The following is a 23,096-nucleotide window of genomic DNA, read 5'->3' as shown; positions in this document are numbered from 1 at the left end:
AGCTAGCGGATTCCTAAAAACACGCAAAGTGAATAATGTGTAAATAATTTAGAGGTGATTCAGCAGAGGGAGTGCTTTAGTTAAGGCACGTAAAGATTACACTGGGAAACAAATCGTAATCTAGATAACTAGATCAATCTAACTGCGCAGATTAAACAGCTAACAGATACAGAAAAACACCGCTGTGCTCCGGAACAGGAAGTGATACCTGAAGAAATAGACCAACATGTGAATTTGTTGTCTAAATCATTCATTAATGCTGTTAATTTTTGGTGCTATTTGTGCAGTACCAAGACTATTTTCATAAATATCCATTATTTGAGCTCTTTTAAGTTAATGTTGGACACATTTCGTTTTTTAAAGAATTATAAGGGCCCCTTCACACATAGTGCAAATTTGGTCGATTTGTGCGTAAAGTGCACATGAAGCAGGAATCGTGTGCAAAACATGTAAAATTGTAGCTGCCTCCTACATCTGTTGCTACATCTATTTGTGCATACCAGGGGCTGAAAGACAGAGTGTGCGCTGTGCGAACCCATCTATCCCTCTCATGGCAGGTGTCAGCCAAATTCCAGGTGACACGCACGAACATCTAACACTATTCGTTTGGCACTGAGAAAATGTTTGGTCATTCGCACTATTAACACGACAACAGTCAGCAGACAATCACTGTCATGCTGGCAAGGAATTTGTCTAAGTGCCCAAGAAGTGTCGCTTTGGTGTGTGCGCTAAACTGACAGGAGGTGTGGCCGCCATCAGAAGCAGCTGTGGAGATCTGTTGATCTGGACATCCCAGCTGGACAACACATACTGTGTTTGGACAGTCATGGACTAACAACTGCCCACTGTGACGCGCGTGTCTGCTTGCTGTCATCACGTGGACTTAAATAAAAACCTATATCGCTTGGCAACAGGTTACAGGGGAACAGACGGATCATACTTGTATTGTCCACTTGATAAATGTGTTGTTTTTATATGGTGTGTGGGTTTATGTTTTTTAAATACGTCCATGTCCTTTCTGATATCAGGCAGTTTCCTGTAGCTTTCAAAGCAGCGGTAGCTCAGTGGTAACGTTTCTGACTGGAAATCAGAGCTTTTGGAAGGTGCAGGTTCAATTCCCGTGGACATGTAATTTTTTTTTTTTTATTTTCAACCGCATCGCACAGCTGCTGTGAAAAGCTGTGTTCCCGCATGCACGAAACCATTGCAGCATGTATTTTTTTCTTCATAACAGCTGCGTGAGGTGGTTACACATCATGCAACTGCTGGCATTGTGTTCCCGCGTGCACAAACCGTCGCACCAGCATCGTGCACGCCTGTCCATCGGCGTGATGTTTCATGGTGCGCTCATATGAGCCGTTCCACTGTGAGTCGCCCTGCGTACGTATTCCCACTATGTGTGAAGGGGCCCTAAGATAGAACTTTGTAATTATGAAGGTAACTGAGACAGAGTAAAAACAATATGATACGATACACTTTATTATCCCCAAGGGGAAATTTGTCTTGACATCAAGTGCTCTGCAAACATTTCTGTCTCAAAAATCAATAAATACAACAACAAACAGTACACTGCTTGCATGCCAATGGAAAATTCATCAGCATATTGCATATTACCCATAATATTATATACAATAAAAACAGCATAATAAAACAGATAAAAACCAGATTAAAACAGGTAAGTTAACATACACATCTTGCTTGTACATATGCATATGTGTGTGTGTGTGTATATATATATATATATATATATATATATATATATATATATATATATATATATATATATATATATATATATATATATATATATATATATATATATATATATATATATATAAAACGCTGCTCCCAGACAACCAGTGCAGCATTCAGGAGTCTAACTGAAGTGGGAACAAAAGAGTTCTTGTATCTGTTCAGTTTGCACTTGGGGACTCTGTATCTTCTACCAGATGGTAAAAGTTCATACTCCTGATGGAGGATGTGGGACAGATCAGACAGTATTTTCTGTGCTTGCCTATAGACAGACTGCTCTTTAATAAGGGTACAGACTGGACACAGGACCCATTAACACACTCTATAACAGTGTTTTCAGAATGAAGTTCTATCTCCATATACTGACACTAAGATATTTGACTGAAAGAAGACCGAAAACATAATAATAATAATAATAATAATAATAATAATAATAATAATAATAATAATAATAATAATAACAAACTATTTATACGTTTTATACATCACACACATTCCATGCACAAAATATGGCTCAGCTCTCTTCATGTTGGATATCTTACTAGCCAAAATTTCAAATCCGTTTTTCTTAAAACAATAAAATTTCACATTTTATTGTTTTATTGATTAGAACCATCTGATTCTGTGTGAACGATAAAGTGATGAACAAGGAGAATGACTGTAAAGCAAATCCTTTTTCTGCCAGGCTCACAACACATCACCAAACTGCAATAAAACATGTTCCCACAACTACACACATCCATGCTCAGATGATTCCAGATGTGTCCATTTTTTCACTCAAAACAGTATATTTTTGTAGAAGCATCAAGCTGCATGAAATGCCAAAACCAAAAATCCACAAAAAAAAAAAAAAAAAAGCAGTTAAAGAGCAAGACAAGTGTTACAAAGGGAGGCTGAGTAAGAAGAGAGGAAAAGAATGAGCTTACATACTGTATGAAAGTGTGATACGATGCTACGATGCCAAGAGATAATAAAGAGGACAGATACAGAGGGGCAGACATGGTGTCAGGGCAAAACGCCGCCATGCAGGGTCCTTACCAAAAAGAGATACTCTGTGCCTCACCAAAGCAGCCAACTTACAGAAGATACTGAGGCAGGAGAAGAAAAAGGGAAGAGAGACCATATAGATGAGGTAGGAAAGATGTTTGAGGTGACAAAAGCAAATTGGGGTCAAAGGAATTCACAGCATTGCAAAAGCACAGTGAGGTGGAGAGACGAGGAAATATTGAGAAGGAAGAGCACAGACACAATCACATCACATTCCTGTGGCAGACAACTGAATACAATATTTTATTATGACCCCAAATCAAAAAAAGAGTTGGGAAGTTATGGAAAATGCAAATTAAAAAAAAACACAGATTCTTACATCGACGTTTATTTCATTGCAGACAACAGGAACCCAAGATAAGCGCGCTGAGGAGGACTGGAATGAAACATTTTGCCAACTTGGCATCACTGTCCTTCAGCATACTGCAGCAATGAAACTGAATGCGGTGCAGCAGGGTTTAATTGTGCACATGTCGGAGAAAAACGCTGTCACGCTCTATTCAAGTCCGCTAATCGAGACGAATCAACACGCTCAGATGCAACCTCCATGACATAAGGCGAAATGAGGGTGGTGTGTGACATTCGTGGAAGATTTTTTGACAGCCAAAAACATGCTCCACGAAAATCACAAATATCACGTACCAACACGCACTATTAAGAAACTTATTCAGATGCGTTAAGTCACGTTAAGAATGTCAAGAATGTGCCAAGAATGATGCAAATGACATTTGTAACGTGTCCTGCCTGTGTGTAAACACAGCATAAGCTTGTTCAATACTTTTCCCTGTGTCTTTTCACGTTATTACACAAAACTTCATTTATGTACATCTATAGTTTGATTTCTCTGTATGTGTGGATTAAATGGATTGGTGACATCTGGTGAAAATTTCATGCCAATAGCACCTTTAGAAATATATTTACTGAGAAAAATGGTGAAGTGTTCAATACTTATTTTACCCACTCTGTGCATGTGTGCGTATTATGAACTTTTATGGCCAGCCTGCAGTACTTTTCTGGCTCACCAGGGGAACACGGCCCATACATTAGGTATCACTGCCATAAATGTTTTGTGTGCCAGCATTAAAATCGATTGTCCAAAAACAATTCTTTCACAAACAGGACCAAAAATTCCCTTGTAGTTTACAGTGTAGCTGTGAACTTTCTGTTTTCTTCCTCCCTGCTGCCTGGACAACATACATGCGCTGTTTTTAATTCATATGAATTTACTGTTGTTAATGAAACATCTTATTTTATCTCAGAGACATATTATTTTATTATGTTTTACTCAGATACAGAAAATACAGGTGGAAATGGGCTGTGCATGTACATTTACCACTTTGTGATGTTGCCATTTCTTCTCACAACCCTCCAAAGATGTTTTGGTATTGAGGATATTAAGTGTTTAAGATGGTATTTTCTCACATTCTTCCTGAAAACACATCTTAACAGGACTGGGTCACCACTGCTGTTGTTGTTGTTGTTTTTGTATCTCCACACATTCTCTATTGGGAACATGTCAGGATTGCTGGCAGGTCAGTCCAGTACCTGTATTCATGCTGCCATCATAGAAGTCTAAATGATCTGTGCCAAGGGCACTGATACAACCCCATACCATGACAAACCCTGGCTCTTGGACTTGATGATGATAACAGACCGGATGGCCTTTTTATCTTTGGTCTGGGGCACTCAGTGTCCATTTATTCCAAGAAAGATCTAGAATATTGATTTATCTGAAACAATACACATTTCCATTGTGTCACAGTCCAACCGAGATGCCTCTGGGCCCAGAGGCGTCCACGTAAAGCAAATGTTTTGCACAATAAAGTTGTAAGTGGCATTTCAGAATGCAACTACCTATTGCAGTGCTTGAAAAAGATTTCCCAAAGTTACCGCTTGCCCATGTGGTTATATCAGCTATTGATGAATGACAGTTCTTGATGCAGTGTCATTTGCGGGACTAATCACGGGTGTTCAGCTTAGACTTCACTAATGCCCTTTACATACTGAAATTCCTCCATATTCCTTGAACTGTTTATGAAATTGAAGATGATGAAGATTTCTTTCAATCTTTCTCTGAAGAGCATTTAAATATTTCAGTAATTTTCTGCATTTGTTGACAAACAGCAGAGTTTTCATGAATACTGCTTTGTACCCAATCATAATTGCAATCGCATGTTGGTATCCCCTGTTTGAAATAACATCACTATTTATTTCTTTTTTTACAATTTTTTTAACTTCACTAAATTGTCCCAACATTTTTTGGAAAGCTTTGGAGGCCTGAAATATTTCAATTTCAATTTATTATTATTTCAATTTATTACATTTATATAGCACCAAATCACAACAAAGCTACCTCAAGGTGCTTCACACAAGTAAGGTCTAACCTTACCAACCCCTAGAGCAAGCACACAGGTGACAGTGATAAGGAAAAACTCCCTCTGATAATAATGAGGAAGAAACCTCAAGCAGACCAGACTCAGTGGGATGACCCACTGCTTAGACTTCAGACTTCAGACAACTTTATTGATCCCAAAAAATGGCAATTACGTTTACACTCCAATTACCTCAGACAAGATACAGCAATTAATCCACAATTATTACTTGTTTACCGTAATGATGGCACACATCAAAATTAAAGACAACACATTATGTGTACTAAACTTAAAGCAGTCCGTCATCCGAATTGAGGTAAAGTGGGTGAAGGCCGCTGCAACTGGAGTCGCACCGCCGCTAGCTTGGGGGGAACGGGGACCTGCTGCAGAACCCGCACAGCACCCGGAGGGGGAAGAGGTGGCGTGAGTGGTGGCCGGGATGGGGTGAGTAATGGGGGAGCAGGAAGGGAGGTAAAGGGAAAAATGGAGCATGCTTCAGTCTTGTCCATGTGTAAGTCTGTCAGTTTATTGTCTTTGTGGGTTGAGATAAGAAGGAGCTGAATAATCTCACCAGAGCCTGAAGACATTCCTCTGGAGGAAAACAGTGGGCAATTTGTCCTTGAGGCTAGATAAGCCTGGAGTTTTGTGGTTGAGCAGTGAAAAACACTTTTAACAGTTCCACTTGAACAACCAAATCCCAATTATGAATTAAGAATATTCCCAATTATGAATTAAAAATATTCATCGGCCTCCGAAACCTTCAGCTTCAACTGCAAGGCACGCATCAGCTCCAAGATGTCATCCAATTTGCGTCTGAGTTCAAGAGTCAATGCAGTCTGAGAATGCACTGCCTTGCCAACCTTGTTAATCTTGAAGGACAAGCGAGGGGCCGTGGTTCTTGATGCCGCCGTCTTGCCAATTTTCCGGTAGATTAGGGCATGTCCTGCGGGCTATGTCCTTGACCCCCAGGAGTCGAGGACATAGCCCGCAGGATATGTTCCATCTGGGCAGGTAGGATCCCCCGGTCCTGACCTTCTTGTAGAACAAATGGTGTCAATAGCGTTCAGAGACCAGCTGATCAATTCCATGGTTAATCCAATAGTAGTCCAATAGATCCAGAATCCAATATAATTTGAGGAATTCACAGTCTGGTGAAGTCGGGACATGAAGGTTAAAGGCAGAGAACAGAGAGAACAGAGACAAGGGAGAGTGGAGGAGATGCGACCGCCCTCGTCGGAGTCCCAAGCTGAGTTCCTTAGGTCATTCTAACAGTTACAAGATTTTTACAAAGTTTTACAGAGCTGAAGAAACAAAAAAAGGAATTCAAAAACATCTGCTGCATCAGCTTCAGGCATGGCATCTCGTGGTCAGTCCATCACCCCGTTGTCCGCAAACGTCACTCCTGCACATTTCTCTCCGCACTTCAGACAGAGAGAAAAAGAGCAGAATCGGTCGGCCGGAAAAAGCACACCTAAGGTATAATTCATCAGCATTAAATCAACAGAAAAGCAGAGAAAATACTAAGGTAATCACTGGTCATGAGCCATAAGCTTCACAAACAGACCCAGAATTTAGCTAAACTTGAGGCCAAGACCTGTTCCGTTACTAATAAAATGAATTTAGAAGGATAGGAAGCACAATACCATACTATACCAGTATGCTAGCCATACAAAAGGGAGACTGAATGTCTCTACAGAATTTGACTGTTTTATCTCCAGAGGGAGATCATTCCACAAAACACAATGAGAAGGCTTTGTGGCCCTTTTTATTCACCCTAGGGACACAATGTAGTCCTGCACCCTGAGAACAGAGCTCGGGCTGTTACATAGGGTTTAACTAGGTCAGCCAAGTTGGGAGGTGCTAGTCCGCAAATAATTCTACAGGTTCATACCAGAACCTTAAAATCTGACCTCACAGAGACAGGAAGCCAGTGAAGAGACGCCAAAATGGATGTAATGTAGTTGAACTTTCTGGTTCCTGTCAAAACTTTGGCAGCATTTTGAGCCAACTGGAGACCCCTAATGTATTTAATTTAATTTATTTCATTTATATAGCATCAAATCAGAATAAAGTTGCCTCAAGAGAGAGTAAACTGAGCGATCTTATGTCAAAAACTGATTTATGGCCCTGTCTGCCAATCAGAATCGACTATGTAACTAAGCCCCACCCCTAGCCCCACCCCTTATGACATCACAGCCAATCAGAATTGAATACGTCACTATGTCCCGCCCCTAAATCCCCGCCCTAGCCCCACCCCAACCATGGCTCCTCCCCTGGCCCCGCCCCAACCTCCACCCCTAGCATCTCCCCTTGCCCCGCCCCCAAACTCCACCCCTAACCCCGCCATTAGCACCTCCCCTAACCCAGCCCCCAAACTCCACCCCTAACCCCGCCCCTAGCACCTCCCCTAACCTTGCCCCAAGCTCCGCCTCCAAGCCCCACCTCCAAGCCCTACCTCCCCTCCCACCCGGGTCTAATATTTTAATGTCCTTTTATTTCATGAATTAAAGAAGGATTAAAAAATACCTAGATCTTTTTAAATGTATTAATTAAAGAATTAACTAATTCTGAAATAATTAAACATAAATCACTATCTAATATTTAATGCCCCTTTAATATTTTTTAATTCTTAAAGCGCGTCCTTTTATGGTTTTTAATTCCTCAATTAAAGAAGGATTAAAAAAATACCCGTATCTTTTACACAATTATGGGAGGTTTTCTTCAATTTACTGATTAAACACGAATATTTTAATACCCCTTTAATATTTTTTAATTCTTAAATTAAAGCGTCTCCTTTTCTGTTTTTTAATTCTTAAATTAAAGAAGGGTTAAAAATAACCGTCTCTCGGCTGTAACGGCTGTAAGTCTTTGCAGCAAGACGGTCAAATACCCACGCATAGAGCTCCTCACGGAAACATGACCCCACGGCTGTAATACCTGTTGCCGACGCTAGCTGTGTGCGTGTGTCTTTCTGGGGGTGTTTGTGTGCGTGTGTGTGTGTGTGTTTTGGAGCTGTGTGTGTGTGTGTGTGTGTGTGTGTGTGTGTGTGTGTGTGTGTGTGTGTGTGTGTGTGTGTGTGTGTGTGACCTGCGCAGCGGGGGTGTCACGCAGGATGGTCTTTTATAACATAGTAGAGAAGCTTGAATCTTTGGTTGAAGCTTGAATGTTTTATTACATTCGATTTCCTGATGACGGGGTCGTTCGCTGGGCTTGTTTGAAGACGGAAAAACAAAGCTTATTCTTAGTCACGATAGATGCAGTTTCTTTTAAGATATTACCCGGTCGATCAGGGGCTGCGGGACACCCGCTGATCGGAGATGCCGCCCGAGGTGATGAAGGTGGAAAAAACAAAGTTTCTTCTCCGTCACGTCCCCCTGTGGGAAGGAGTCACCGCTCATTTCCACTACGACCGGTGAAGAGAGAAGGCACCTGGACCCCGCGATGGGTATAAAATAGAATTAATTTGCGGTAAAAAATCCCCTGGTCCTGAAAAACCATGTTGTTTAATTAAGTTTTCTCGTCTTCGAGCAGAGTGCGAAAACCACATCAGCTTTCAGGGTAAGTGATTTAAGTAATCTTTTTTTTGATAGAAATGACTGTTTTTAAATGATGCACCTGGTCTGAAACTGTATCTTTTTTAGACAAAACCACGCAGATGCTCCACAGTGCGTTCGGACCCGGCCTCGGTAATATATTTGAAATATTACAGAATATCTGCTTGCGAGGGTGTGCTTTTTATTTATTTATTTTAATTCTAGAAATCAAGTCAGAGCCCCCTGAAGAAGTTCGAAGGCTGGAAGCCCCGACTTCACCACGCAGATGTAAGTACATCGACCGAAATTAAATCACGTTTAAAACTCTGGAATAACCCGATTTTTTCTGTTACAGCCCGTGGAGAAGCGGGTCAGCGGCAGAGAGCCGTAAAACGATCCACGGATTTACACGGTAAGGAGTCGGAGTTTATTTATTTAAAATATTTAATAACTAACGTTTTTCTCTTTTTTTCAGCTCTCACTGGAGGGAGACCGTCTATTTTCCACCGAGACGCAAGGCTCGAAGATATTCTGAGCTGGGATTAATCTCATCTCGCAACTTGTTGGAAAATGTGTAGTTTTTTTTTTTTTTTTTTTTTCTTATTCCGATGGAACGGGAGAATTCATTTTGAAGAGGTATATTAATTGATTTTCTTGAGGTAGATTCATCCTGGTACGGCTTTTAAAAGATGGAAGGAGAGAATTCAGGCCGGGAAAATAACTTCGGACGTGTATTGGATTTAAACGCTTCAATAATCGACTCAGCGGGGAGCGCTCCTGGAACAGATGGCCCATTACCCGAGGCGTTAAATTCGCCGCCTCGAAATAACATCGAGTCCGGAGAGAGACTTTTAAGCCGTGTTCGTTTAACACCGCTAACTGATGCTCTTAACAATTTGGCGGCTGAACGAGAATCGGAAGAAATTAACCCCTACATCATTTCTGCGATTAACGCAATAAATTCGACGGTCCAGTCTGATACTGAAGAGCCCCCTGACCCCCCGCACACCCCGCCTCCTGACGAGTCCGGTCCCGCGGCGTTGAACCAGGTACGTCTGACTCCCCTAAATAACGCCGTAAACCTCCTCGCGTGTGAAGTTAATCCTCACGTCCAATCCGCGCTGGATGAATGAAATCAAATGCCTAACGACGCGTGCGTTTTTTCACCTTTAAGAAGTCCCTCCCCGCGCAATGCGCACGGAGAAGATATTTTAAACAGAGCTCGTTTAACCCCGATAAACGCGGCAATCTCTGTTTTGATGGAAGGCGGGGATGATGCACGACCAGGGTCCAGCCGACATTCTCCCATGACGGGCGGTGGGGCTGCTAACATCATCAGGAGACTGGCTTTTAACAATATCGAAATTAGACAGCCTCTAAATTTCCACCGCATCGCCAAAATTCCCGACTACGCAGAATTTTATCGTTAACGTCATTGGGACTCTTCAGAACTCGGTCGAAAAGGCTTTAACACACGCCAGGGCCGGGGACTTTATCCAAATGGAGATTCGTGGGGACTCAGTCTACAACGAGGCCGCTTTGATCAGCTCATATAACGACGCGGGCGATGTGACGGGCTTCCAAAATCTGCTAGAACGATTGATACAATCGAATTCCAACGTTTTGTCCGACGAGTCTCTGGAATTAGTGGTCCAAGTTATCCGCAACCAGAACGGCGCGGGGAAACGCAGAATAGATGACCTCCTCTATCATGAGGTTCTGAGGAAAAAATCCAAATGCCTTAATATCGTGTATAATCCTAACAACAGTTTATGTTTCGCAATAATCCTCGTTCAATTATTGAATCCTCATCTGACTACGCAGGAGGCGGAGCAGCGCGGTCAGGCGTTATAAATTAGCGTCAGATTAACGGCTGCTACGCCGGTATCTTTAGAGCAGGTGGGAAAATTTGAAAACGTTCTGGGTTGTAAAATTGTGGTGTTTTTCAGACCTGAAGGGGAGATAAAGCTGACAAAATTCCAAATACTGGCGCAGCAGAAAACTCTTTTCGTTTTTCTGTTTAATAATCATTTTTATGGAATCACCGATTTAAAGAGATTTTTGGGAGTGAGATATGTATGTGAGTTTTACTTTGAGGGGTACAATAACCCTGCTTCCCATAATTGTCCGTCATACTGTAAAATTTGTGAATCCATGCAGTGTTACGAGAAAAATAACCCGGTATTCTGCAGCGAATGTAACAAGAAGTGTCGCTCGCCCGCCTGTTACAGCTTGCATAAACAACCGAAGTATCGTCCTTCCGCCGGTAAGTTCGTTAATGTGTGTGATAACAGAAAAAAATGCCCTCAATGTAAACGCGAGTATTACATAGCATTTTCTAAAAACAGCGCTCCGCACATGTGTAAGCAGAAGAGGTGTCATATATGCGGCGAGGCTCTCCAGGAGCCGGGTGAGGGTCACCTCTGCTATATGACGCTGGTCAAAGCTGAAGAGACGCATTCAGAGAAATACGTTTTTTTATGACTTTGAAACGTATGACGATAATAACGGGGAACACGTGCCGTTTTACGTCAACGCTGTAACAAAGACGGGTGATTTTTGGAGCGCATGGGGGACAGACTGCGTAGTCCGCTTCTTTAAACATTTTAGAACGAGAAAATTCAAAGTACGTGTTCATCGCTCACAACTCAAAAGGTTTTGACGGCTATCTGCTTCTAAAATATTTAGTCCAGCAGGGTGTAACCCCCACTGTGATTATGACCGGGAGTAAACTATTACTCATGACAGACGCCGCCTTTAAGCAGAAATATATAGATTTGTTATCTTTCCTTACAATGCGCTTATCTCAGATGCCTAAAGCCCTGGGAATCCGGCTGAAAGACGAAATCGTCCGCAAAGGTTACTTTCCGCACCTGTTCAGTTCAGAAAAAAATCTGAACTATGTCGGGCCATACCCTGACTCTGTGGCTTACGGGGTCGCAAATATGTCAGAGGGAGAAAGAGAAGAATTTAACGCGTGGTACGTGCGCAAAAAAAAATGCAATTTTCGATTTTAAAGCCGAGGCCGTAATGTATTGTGATAACGATACAAAAATCCTGGCTGCAGCCTGCTCCAAATTTATGGCTGAATTCATCGCTGAAACACGCGTGGATCCTTTTAGCTGCGTCACAATCGCCTCGGCATGTATGAAAGTCTTCCAAACTAACTTTCTCGCTCCAAAAACGCTGGCGATCCCCTTCGCCGACAATTATAGAACGAAGCATAAAAAATTTTCGGACGTGGCCGTGCAGTGGTTAGAATGGGTTGCTGAGACGCAAAACATTGCCATCGATCACGCTCTAAACAGGGGCGAGAAAAAAATGAGGTTATTATGTTGATGGGTATGCTCAGATTGACGGGCAGATAAAAGTGGGAGTTTCTCGGGAGTTTTTACCACGGGTGTGCAACGTGTTTTACACAGCACGAAATAAACCCTCTCACAAACACCTCATTTGGAGAGCTCCACGCAGCGTGTCAGAAAAAAATAGCCTTTCTGCGGGCTATGCCAGGTGTCACCCTCACCGTGATTTGGGAACATCAGTGGCTTGAAATGAGGCTGAGGGATGAGAGCGTTCGCCGTTTCCTCAGCCGCAGGGCGTTACCACCGCCCCTCGAACCTCGCGACGCTTTATACGGCGGCCGGACTTGCGCGTCCCGTCTGAGGTACACGGCTAGGCAAGATGAGAGGGTCTATTACGTCGACGTGACCTCGCTGTATCCTTACGTTAACGTAAATTTCACATATCCCACGGGGCATCCGGAAATTATCGAGAGAAATTTCCGAGACCCCAGGACTTATTTCGGCCTCATCAAAGCCGTCGTGTATCCGCCCCGGGGGCTAAAATTCCCCGTCCTCCCACACAGAACTCCTCACAGTAAACTGGTGTTTATTCTGTGTCGCACCTGCACCGATGAAAATAATCAAGCGGGAGCGTGCACACACAGTCAGCGGCAGAGAGCTCTGTCTGGGACTTGGGCGACCCCGGAATTCCACAAAGCTCTGGATACAGGCTACATTGTAGCTAAGATTTTTGAAGTCTGGCATTTTGAGGAAAAAAGTGATAAAATCTTTGAGGGGTACATAAACACCTTAAAACACAAGCAGGAAGCCTCCGGTTTCCCTCCCAAATTTGATAAAGACCCCAAGAGCAGAGAAAAATATATCACGGACTACTGGCTGAATCAGAAGATTTGTTTAGACCCAGAAAAAATCAGTCACAATCCTGCAAAACGACAGATGGCTAAGATCTGCCTCAACTCCTTCTGGGGGAAAATTCGCCCAGAGGTCAAATCTGACGCGGACCGCGCTCGTTAAAAACGCTGATGATCTGTTCAGGTATCTGTTTTCTGAAGAGTACGAGGTCACATATCTAACATTCCTCAGCAGTCAGGCGGCTATGGGTCAATGGAGGTACGGCCCGCGGTACGTCAGCCGACCGGGTAAAGCCGTCAATATTTTCATCGCAGCGTTTACAACGGCGTATGCGCATTTGACCTTGTACGGTTTTATGGAGGCTGTGGCAAATCCTGACATGATTCTGTATTATGATACCGATAGCCTGATTTACGTTTGTAGGCGGGGTGAAACCCCACTGCCTACCGGTAATTATCTGGGGCAGTACACCGGCGAGTTGAACGGCGACGTCATCACAGAGTTTGCAGCAGCGGGGCCTAAAAGTTACGCATATAAAACCGTACGAGGTAAAACGGTCATGCGTGTGAAGGGGATCGCTCAAACCCACGAGAGCTGTCAGAAAATAAACTCTGACAGCGTCAAAGATCTGGTCGAGGGTTATATAAAACACCCCGCCCTCGCTGCATCTATCAAAACACCACAGCAGGGAATTAAACGTCATAAAAGCAGTTTCAGTTTGACAAACGTGTCATTTCAAAAATCCTTCAGGGTGGTGTATGACAAGCGGTGTCTTTTAAAAGACGGGGAAACCGAACCGTTCGGATTTTGAAACATCTCTCACTCGGGAAATACGGTGGAGTTTGACCCCAGACTTCAGCCCCCATTCTCCTGTCTCATCGTTGGACCGAGTGGTTCGGGAAAGAGTGTGTTTGTGAAAACATTGCTGGAAAATTGTAGCCACGCTATGAGATATGTGTCTGACAATATTGTATGGCTGTATACGTCTGAACAACCTCTGTATTCTGAACTGAAGAATAAAAATATTAAATTTATAAGAGGACTCCCTGACTCATTTCTGAATGAGAGCCTTTTCCCTGAAGGTCAGAGCCATCTGGTTATTTTGGACGATCTCATCTTTCAAGCAACGGATCATCCTGAAGTTGTAAGAATTTTCACCCAGTACAGACATCACCGGAATGTGAGCGTCATCATGATCACACAGAACATGTTTCATAAAGGGAAATCCAGTCGAACCATCAGCTTGAATTATAATTATATGGTGCTGTTTAAAAACCCCAGAGACAAGTTACAGATGAACATTCTGGCTCAGCAAATGTTTCCCGGCAGAAAACATTTTTTTTTGAAGGCTCTTGATGATGCTACGAGCGTACCTTACGGGTACTTATTACTGGATTGCACGCAGGAGTGTCCAGATCAGTTCAGACTGAGATCGGGATTACTCCCGCACGAGTGGCCTGCGGTTTATTTACAGAAAGATAAACGGGTATGAGCTCTCTTGTAAAAAGGAACGCCCCCGCTCTTAAAGCGCTAATCAGAGCCGGGGCGAGGGAGCGTCACCACAGCCTGAAGACCTGCAGGCCGGAGCTTCTGAAAACTTTATCTGAGATCGCTTTGAATATATTAAAGGGGAATATCGCCTTGAGCGACTCTCAATTTCGTGCCTTGAAAAAACGAAAGAGAGTTTTACGTCTTCTGGCCGACAGAAAAACCAGTTACAAAAGGAAGCGGGGAGCGCTGATTCAGACAGGCAGCTTTCTCCTGCCTCTGCTCACCGCGGCCCTGCCCGTTATAACGAGTCTAATAGTACCCAGAGGATAATGGCGTTCAAAGCGGCGCAAAAGATGTTTTTACTGACTCCTCAACAGATGCTTCAACTCGGACATTCCGTTCCGTCGAGCGGAAATAACATCAGACAAACAGCAGAAAATGATTAAGACTTGCGAATGCGGGCCGTGCTGGAGGAACGTACTCACTCCCCTTATGAAAAAATTAAAAAGTATGAGGCTCTGCTGCAGCGCTATTTAACCCTGATCAAACAGGGGGAACTCGAATCACGCGTTTCACCCCCGCAAGAGACTCGCGTCGCAAAGCAACCTGAGGAGGAGGGGGTGGAGGAGGAGGAGGAGGAGGTGGATGAGACTGTCACAGAGGTCCTGAAGAATATCCCCTCCAGAGAGCGTAGAAACGCTGAATATATTATGAGGAAATTGTCGATGGGTGATACGCGCTGGAGTCCATCGGGGGAATTTATTTACAAGGGGAAAGTCGTGATCTCACGCCATAGATCTTATGAAACATCTCGGATCCTCGTTCAAGAAATCGAGTCCCCCTACAGGTTGGGTGAAGTTCCTCAATATTTTACAAGAGCGGAACATTCCAGTGGCGTGCGTATCAAACCCGCAAGCCCGCGAGCAGTTTCAGAAGCTTAAAAAAGGACGGAGCAGCTCACCGGATGAAACCCTTCTTTTAACCGAGTCGCCGGCCAGGAAGAAACTTAAGAAAAAAAAGACTTCCAGCGCTGGGAAGGTTTCTCACCATAAAAGGAGGGTGTCGAATTAAAAACTGATTGGATATTATGATCAAGATTTTTTTAAATACATCCCAGTCAGACATGTTTTTGTATCTTGTTACTAATAAAACACCGACTGAAACTCATCTCCAGTCTTCATCACTTTTATTTGGCTTTAAAAACAACTTTCAGCACTTCTCTACTTAATAACAACGATGCAAAAAACGAAAAACATTAAAGGTATGATCGGGGGTGCGTTTTCTACACATCCGGAACATTTTTCACAAAAAAAAAAAACACACATAAAAAAAAAAAATCAAAGGTCAAAAGTCAACGCTTCTTTATACGCTTAATAACCGGGTTTTAAATTATGCAAACGCGATAAAACTTTAAAGGTATGATCGGGAGAGCGTTCTAAGACGGGGGTTACATTTTCACACGGAAAAACATCAAATAATAGTTAACACAAGCCGTGACAATATTTAAACTCATGCAAAAGCCCTGCTAGCTGGTTACAGGAGGTATTGCAGCTTTTCTTAAGGCAATAACGATATCTTTTCACAAAATCAGAAACCAAATCATCGTTCGCGATAGTATTTTCGGTGTATAAAGACAGCATGTCCTGGTACGACTTCCCGGCGGCTCTGTTATACAGATAATACACGCAGTGTTGTCCGCATACGTCTGATAACTCATGCTGAAGCTGTTTGTTGTGATACAGAATGTTTTTAACATCTGGGAGATTCTCCAGATATCGCAGGATGCTTTTAGGGTAGTATTCAAAGTCCGGGCTGAGGCCGAACGAGTCAAAAAATGTGGCTCGACCATTTTTTTCAACGGTGAGCGCTAACCAGTGTTACCCCGGTAAATGTCTAGGGTGGGTGTTTACAATGAAATATATGGGAAGGTCCGGCTTGATCCGGAATAACTCGTCAGACGTGAAAACACCGGCGAACAGGTCTCCTATTAAGCCCCTCATAACAGCGTCCAATTCCAGGGTGTTCATCAGTAAAAATCCACAAGGACCTGTCGCTTCAAATTAATCTCCAGGAGAGAATCGTAACACGCGTACACTATCAGCGTGGTGGTATGCGGAGTCGCGACTCTGAATCTCATCTCAAGTTGCAGGGTCACTGTGGAGACGGGGCTCAGAGCGCCGCTGTCCTCCTCTGGGTTTAAATTGAAGACATACAGCGCATAACCGTGTGCAAAATCCTCCCGGTCTATACAGAGAGGCAGGTCCTTGAAGTGTCACCCGGTTGCCGTGTAGAGATTGTAAAACTCCCTCACAGAGTCCGTTGTTAAATTCAGGCTGGAAAGCTTTAGCCGGCAGCTGTCTCCCGTTTTGACTGAGTGCGAGGTACTCCATAGTGTGCAAATTCAAACGGGGACAGATCTCTTCTCCCACTGAATGCATTGTGATTCACCATACCCAGAACCACATATTTGGGCATGGTTCCTAAAAACAGGTTCTCCTGGTTGCATATCCTGGAATGGCTGGGGATCACGTAAGTCTTAACGTTGATTCGTGATAATGGATACAGGGCGTTCCCTTTCATGAGAGCCGTGGAGTGACCCAATCTCACTGCAGGGGATACGGTGACTGTCTTAACGAATAGGGACGCGCCCAGAATTTTCAGCTTGAAAGTGGAGGCCGCCAGCCCCATCAGGCAGAAAGCATCGCTGGCTCGAATTAATTTAACTCTTAGATCAACATTATTCAGTAGAAGCCTCTTGCAGAAAAATATGTCCGCGTGCAGCGGGCCCTGAACTTGAAATTCACGCGATTCGGCGCTAAAGCGCGCTCTGCTCAAGAGGCCTTTATTCGGGCCCGCGTCATCCACGGTGGTCGAATTGTGCTGACCCGAGGTGTCTTTGTAAAACATTCCGCCCGTGAACTGCGATTTCAGTGAAGCGTGCGAAAAGTTCAGCAGCGTCTCAATCATCGCCCTGTACGGGTGCGTCGCGCTGGACTGGGAAATTAGCCGGTCACCCAGAGTCACGTCGACTTGCGAGAAAATCGTATTGAGAGGGTACTTTATTACCCCCACACGGGTGTTATTAGCCAGGTCAGTCCCGTCGGCGTTTGTAATTTTCAATCGCAGATAAAGCAGCGTATTATTGAGGTCTAAATACCTCTCACCATCTCCGGGGATAAAAAACTCGATAGGACCCGTGTCCGTCAGGGCTGATAACGGGCTGACCTCGACGTATTGGCTTTGCTCGATGGACAGCTGGGTCCCGGGGACGGCGAATAAATCCAACTCGCTCATGGTGCATTCGGGGGAATTATTTCACAAAAGAGACATTGTTTAAGAGAAAATATCCCCGGGGGTCTTTCGCTTTTTAACCGTTTTGATCCGTTTCCCCGGGGGGCGTTTCCGGGGCCTTCTTGAGAGCACCATGATCCCGGACCCCCGCTGCTGCTCGGGTTCTTGACTCTGTCTGGCCCTCTCAAGAACGCGGCTCACTACGTCGGAAGCGATGCTTCGAGCGGCGTTTTTCAGATGAAGTTTGGCGATCGTGTATCCTTGTTTAATCAGCGGCGACACAAATTTGAACAGTTTCGAAAATATGTTCCCGAGCCCGTGCCCGTACATAACAGGAGCGCCGTGGAAGCCGTGAAGGCCAGTCCCGACTTGATTTTCATAGTAAGGCACAAATCTATAAATGTCGGCTTTGTGCGCTGCACCGGACATTTTTTTTATTCCGCCGGTTTAAAATGTAATGTCACAACCACTTTACCGTATCTGAAATTCACCGGTCGATCTTGATCGCTTTTGATTTCGATGCGTATCGTCTCAGTATGCCTTTTTGGAGACCGTAATGTAATAAGCGGGGTTGAATTTCTTTGTAATTATTTCCCCGAAACGACCTCCAATTTCGAACGCTCGGAGGAGAGGAGCAAAAGCGTCGCCCACCGCCTGAGGTTGTACAACATCTGTATAACAGAACAGATGGTACATGCCTGCTTTTATATCGGGGTAGTGGGGAGAGCTCGTGACCCCGGGTCCACATCTCAGCCATTGATTAGGCTGTATCCCCAGCATGTACGCCGTCGGGGCTTCAAAATATACCTGGCAGGTACCGTCTCCTTCCCACAGAAAATTTTTTTGGATATTGTCATATTTTAAAGTCAGCTTTGGATCTATAGTCTTCAAACGAGGGTTTATCCGCGCTGCAATAACCTCAAAATTATCGTAATATCCCGTGTCAAAAAATTGCGAGTGAACGGCGAGTTTGTTCTTGGGCGGTAAGCCCGTAATTTTCTTCACCTGAAACGTACAGCAAGGCTTTTCCAGGATATTTAACCAGGTGTGTGGATAAGAAATTTCCGTCAGCGCCACATCCCAGTCACCCTCTAGATCCAGGTGTCGAGCCAAGTCCACCTGGTAGCATGAAATTGTGTTGTCCGGGAATACTTTTAGGCTGGCGTTTGAAGGCAGAGTCATATAGGGTCTCCCTTCCAAGATGGCGCCACATGAAGGCGCCCTGGTATTCTGGTGCTCCCTGTTTTGTCTGTTTTTGTGCGTGAATCGTGTGTCATCGTGTCCCTACACCCGCGAGGAGCTTCTAAACATCAAATCATCAACACCCACGGACATTATGCCAGTTTTTTTAGTGCCTGTAGCTGAACTGGTTCACTTTTTGGCCAAAAAAGTGAGACAACGGTGGAGAGGAAAACGAGCTGGAGCTCTCGTGTGCCTCAGATGAAGGGGCACGCGCACGCCCCTACCTGGGATATTTCTCTCAACGTCTGCTCACTCCACAACAAGATGGATGAGCTGGCACTGCTGATGAAGAAGAATAGAGATTTCTCCTCATCTTGTGTACTGTGCTTCATGGAGACGTGGTTAAATGCACAGACACCGGACTGCGCGCTCCAACTAGAGGGATTCCGACTCCTCCGCGCAGACAGAGACCGAGCACTCTCTGGTGGAAAAACAAGAGGTGGAGGACTCTGCTTCTATATCAACAACACCTGGTGCTCCGACTGAGACTGTGATCTCCCAACACTGCTGTCCCTCTCTGGAATATCTCCTCATAAACTGCAGACCGTTCTACTCTCCACGTGAGTTTAACTCTTTCATACTTTGCTCTGTGTATATTCCACCGAGCACAGACGTGCATGAGGCCGAGCGCATGCTCGCGGATCAGATTATGAGCGTGGAGAGAGACTTTCCGGACTCTCTTGTTATAATTCTCGGTGATTTTAACAAAGGGAATCTCAGTCAGGAATTACCAAAGTACAAACAGTTTGTTAAATGCCCGACCAGAGAAGGGAGCACGTTAGATCATTGTTACACGACAGTGAGCGGCGCCTACCGCGCGGTGGCCCGTGCAGCTTTGGGACTCTCAGATCACGTGATGGTCCACTTGATCCCCACGTACAGACAGAGGCTTAAACTCTCTAAACCTGTTGTGAGGACGTCTAAAGTGTGGAGCAATGAAGCTGTAGAGGAGCTATGCGCGTGCTTGGCCACCACGGATTGGGATATGTTTGAGGCTTCAACAGACAGTCTAGATGACTACACGGACACTGTGACGTCATATATTCATTTCTGTGAAGACAGCATCATCCCACAGCGTACCAAGGTGAGATATAACAATGACAAGCCCTGGTTCACACCTAAACTCCAGCAGCTCCGTCAGCAGAAAGAGGTGGCTTTCACAGAAGGAGACAGAGACAGCTATAGAGGTGCAAAGTACAGATTTAGCAAGGAGGTGGCAAAGGCTAAATCCATGTACAGTTCATGTCTGCAGCAAAGGTTCTCTGCCAATGGCTCAGCCTCTGTGTGGAGGGGGTTGAAAGAGATTACCAACTACAAGCCCAAAGCACCTCGTTCTGTTGACGACCTGAAGCTGGCCAACGACCTGAACGTCTTCTATTCACGCTTTGAAGACAAGGACTCACACCTCCCCACCCCCCACACAACTGGATACTCAAACACTCTGGACCTCCCCCCCTCTCACTGCTGCCCTCCCCACTCCCCCTGTTGCCCTCTCGGTCCAAGAGGAGGACGTGAGGAGACATTTCAAAAGGCTGAATCCACGTAAGGCCCCGGGCCCAGACTGTGTCTCTCCTGCCACCCTAAGACACTGCGCTGATGAGCTGGCCCCAGTCTTCACGGGGATCTTCCACACCTCCCTGGAGTCATGCCATGTTCCAGTCTGTTTCAAGTCCTCAATCATAGTTCCAGTCCCCAAGAAACCACACGTCACTGGACTTAATGACTACCGTCCTGTGGCTCTCACGTCTGTAGTCATGAAGACCTTCGAACGCCTGGTTTTATTCCACCTGAAGTCCATCACCGACCCCCTCCTGGACCTCCTGCAGTTTGCCTACAGAGCCAACAGGTCTGTAGATGACGCCATAAACCTGGCCCTGCACTCCATCCTGCAGCACCTGGACTCCCCAGGAACCTACGCTAGGATCCTGTTTGTGGACTTCAGTTCTGCATTCAACACCATCCTTCCAGCTTTGCTCCAGGACAAGCTTTCTCTGCTCCACGTGCCCAACTCCAACTGCAGGTGGATCACAGACTTCCTGACGGACCGGAGTCAGCGTGTGAGGCTGGGAAAAAATGTCTCGAACACTCGGGCTCTCAGCACAGGATCTCCACAGGGCTGTGTCCTTTCCCCTCTGCTCTTCTCCCTGTACACTAACTGCTGCACCTCCAGCCACGACTCTGTAAATCTCATCAAGTTTGCGGACGACACCACCCTCATCGGACTCATTTCAGATGGGGATGAGTCTGCCTACAGGAGGGAGGTGGACCGGCCGGTGACCTCGTGCAGCAGCAACAACTTGGAGCTCAACGCCCAGAAAACAGTGGAGATGATCGTGGACTTCAGGAAAGCCACAGCCCCCCTGCCCTCCCTCGCCCTCACCAACAGCCCCATCACCACTGTGGTCTGTCACCGCTTCCTCGGCACCACCATCACCCAGGATCACCCAGCTATCTTAGCTAATTATAGGCCAATCTCCAACCTTCCTTTTCTCTCAAAAATTCTTGAAAGGGTAGTTGTAAAACAGCTAACTGATCATCTGCAGAGGAATGGTCTATTTGAAGAGTTTCAGTCAGGTTTTAGAATTCATCATAGTACAGAAACAGCATTAGTGAAGGTTACAAATGATCTTCTTATGGCCTCGGACAGTGGACTCATCTCTGTGCTTGTTCTGTTAGACCTCAGTGCTGCTTTTGATACTGTTGACCATAAAATTTTATTACAGAGATTAGAGCATGCCATAGGTATTAAAGGCACTGCGCGGCGGTGGTTTGAATCATATTTGTCTAATAGATTACAATTTGTTCATGTAAATGGGGAATCTTCTTCACAGACTAAAGTTAATTATGGAGTTCCACAAGGTTCTGTGCTAGGACCAATTTTATTCACTTTATACATGCTTCCCTTAGGTAGTATTATTAGACGGTATTGCTTAAATTTTCATTGTTACGCAGATGATACCCAGCTTTATCTATCCATGAAGCCAGAGGACACACACCAATTAGCTAAACTGCAGGATTGTCTTACAGACATAAAGACATGGATGACCTCTAATTTCCTGCTTTTAAACTCAGATAAAACTGAAGTTATTGTACTTGGCCCCACAAATCTTAGAAACATGGTGTCTAACCAGATCCTTACTCTGGATGGCATTACCCTGACCTCTGGTAATACTGTGAGAAATCTTGGAGTCATTTTGATCAGGATATGTCATTCAAAGCGCATATTAAACAAATATGTAGGACTGCTTTTTTGCATTTACGCAATATCTCTAAAATCAGAAAGGTCTTGTCTCAGAGTGATGCTGAAAAACTAATTCATGCATTTATTTCCTCTAGGCTGGACTATTGTAATTCATTATTATCAGGTTGTCCTAAAAGTTCCCTAAAAAGCCTTCAGTTAATTCAAAATGCTGCAGCTAGAGTACTGACGGGGACTAGAAGGAGAGAGCATATCTCACCCATATTGGCCTCTCTTCATTGGCTTCCTGTTAATTCTAGAATAGAATTTAAAATTCTTCTTCTTACTTATAAGGTTTTGAATAATCAGGTCCCATCTTATCTTAGGGACCTCGTAGTACCATATCACCCCAATAGAGCGCTTCGCTCTCAGACTGCAGGCTTACTTGTAGTTCCTAGGGTTTGTAAGAGTAGAATGGGAGGCAGAGCCTTCAGCTTTCAGGCTCCTCTCCTGTGGAACCAGCTCCCAATTCAGATCAGGGAGACAGGCACCCTCTCTACTTTTAAGATTAGGCTTAAAACTTTCCTTTTTGCTAAAGCTTATAGTTAGGGCTGGATCAGGTGACCCTGAACCATCCCTTAGTTATGCTGCTATAGACGTAGACTGCTGGGGGGTTCCCATGATGCACTGTTTCTTTCTCTTTTTGCTCTGTATGCACCACTCTGCATTTAATCATTAGTGATCGATCTCTGCTCCCCTCCACAGCATGTCTTTTTCCTGGTTCTCTCCCTCAGCCCCAACCAGTCCCAGCAGAAGACTGCCCCTCCCTGAGCCTGGTTCTGCTGGAGGTTTCTTCCTGTTAAAAGGGAGTTTTTCCTTCCCACTGTAGCCAAGTGCTTGCTCACAGGGGGTCGTTTTGACCGTTGGGGTTTTACATAATTATTGTATGGCCTTGCCTTACAATATAAAGCGCCTTGGGGCAACTGTTTGTTGTGATTTGGCGCTATATAAAAAAATTGATTGATTGATTGATTGA

At 44.6% G+C, this 23,096-nt stretch overlaps 1 protein-coding gene across 1 annotated transcript in view; it reads right to left on the bottom strand.

Moving 5' to 3' along the window:
- The window catches only part of ryr1b (ryanodine receptor 1b (skeletal)), a 468,306-nt gene that overhangs the window by 218,446 nt on the left and 226,764 nt on the right, over positions 1-23,096 (bottom strand). Inside the window, 1 exon segment of the mRNA XM_034168593.1 lies at positions 2,791-2,840. Within this exon segment, the coding sequence (XP_034024484.1) occupies positions 2,791-2,840 (50 nt within the window).

This window comes from Thalassophryne amazonica, chromosome 4 (assembly GCF_902500255.1).
Source record: "Thalassophryne amazonica chromosome 4, fThaAma1.1, whole genome shotgun sequence".
NCBI lineage: Eukaryota > Metazoa > Chordata > Actinopteri > Batrachoidiformes > Batrachoididae > Thalassophryne > Thalassophryne amazonica.
This window is presented reverse-complemented; position numbering and strand designations above follow the sequence as displayed.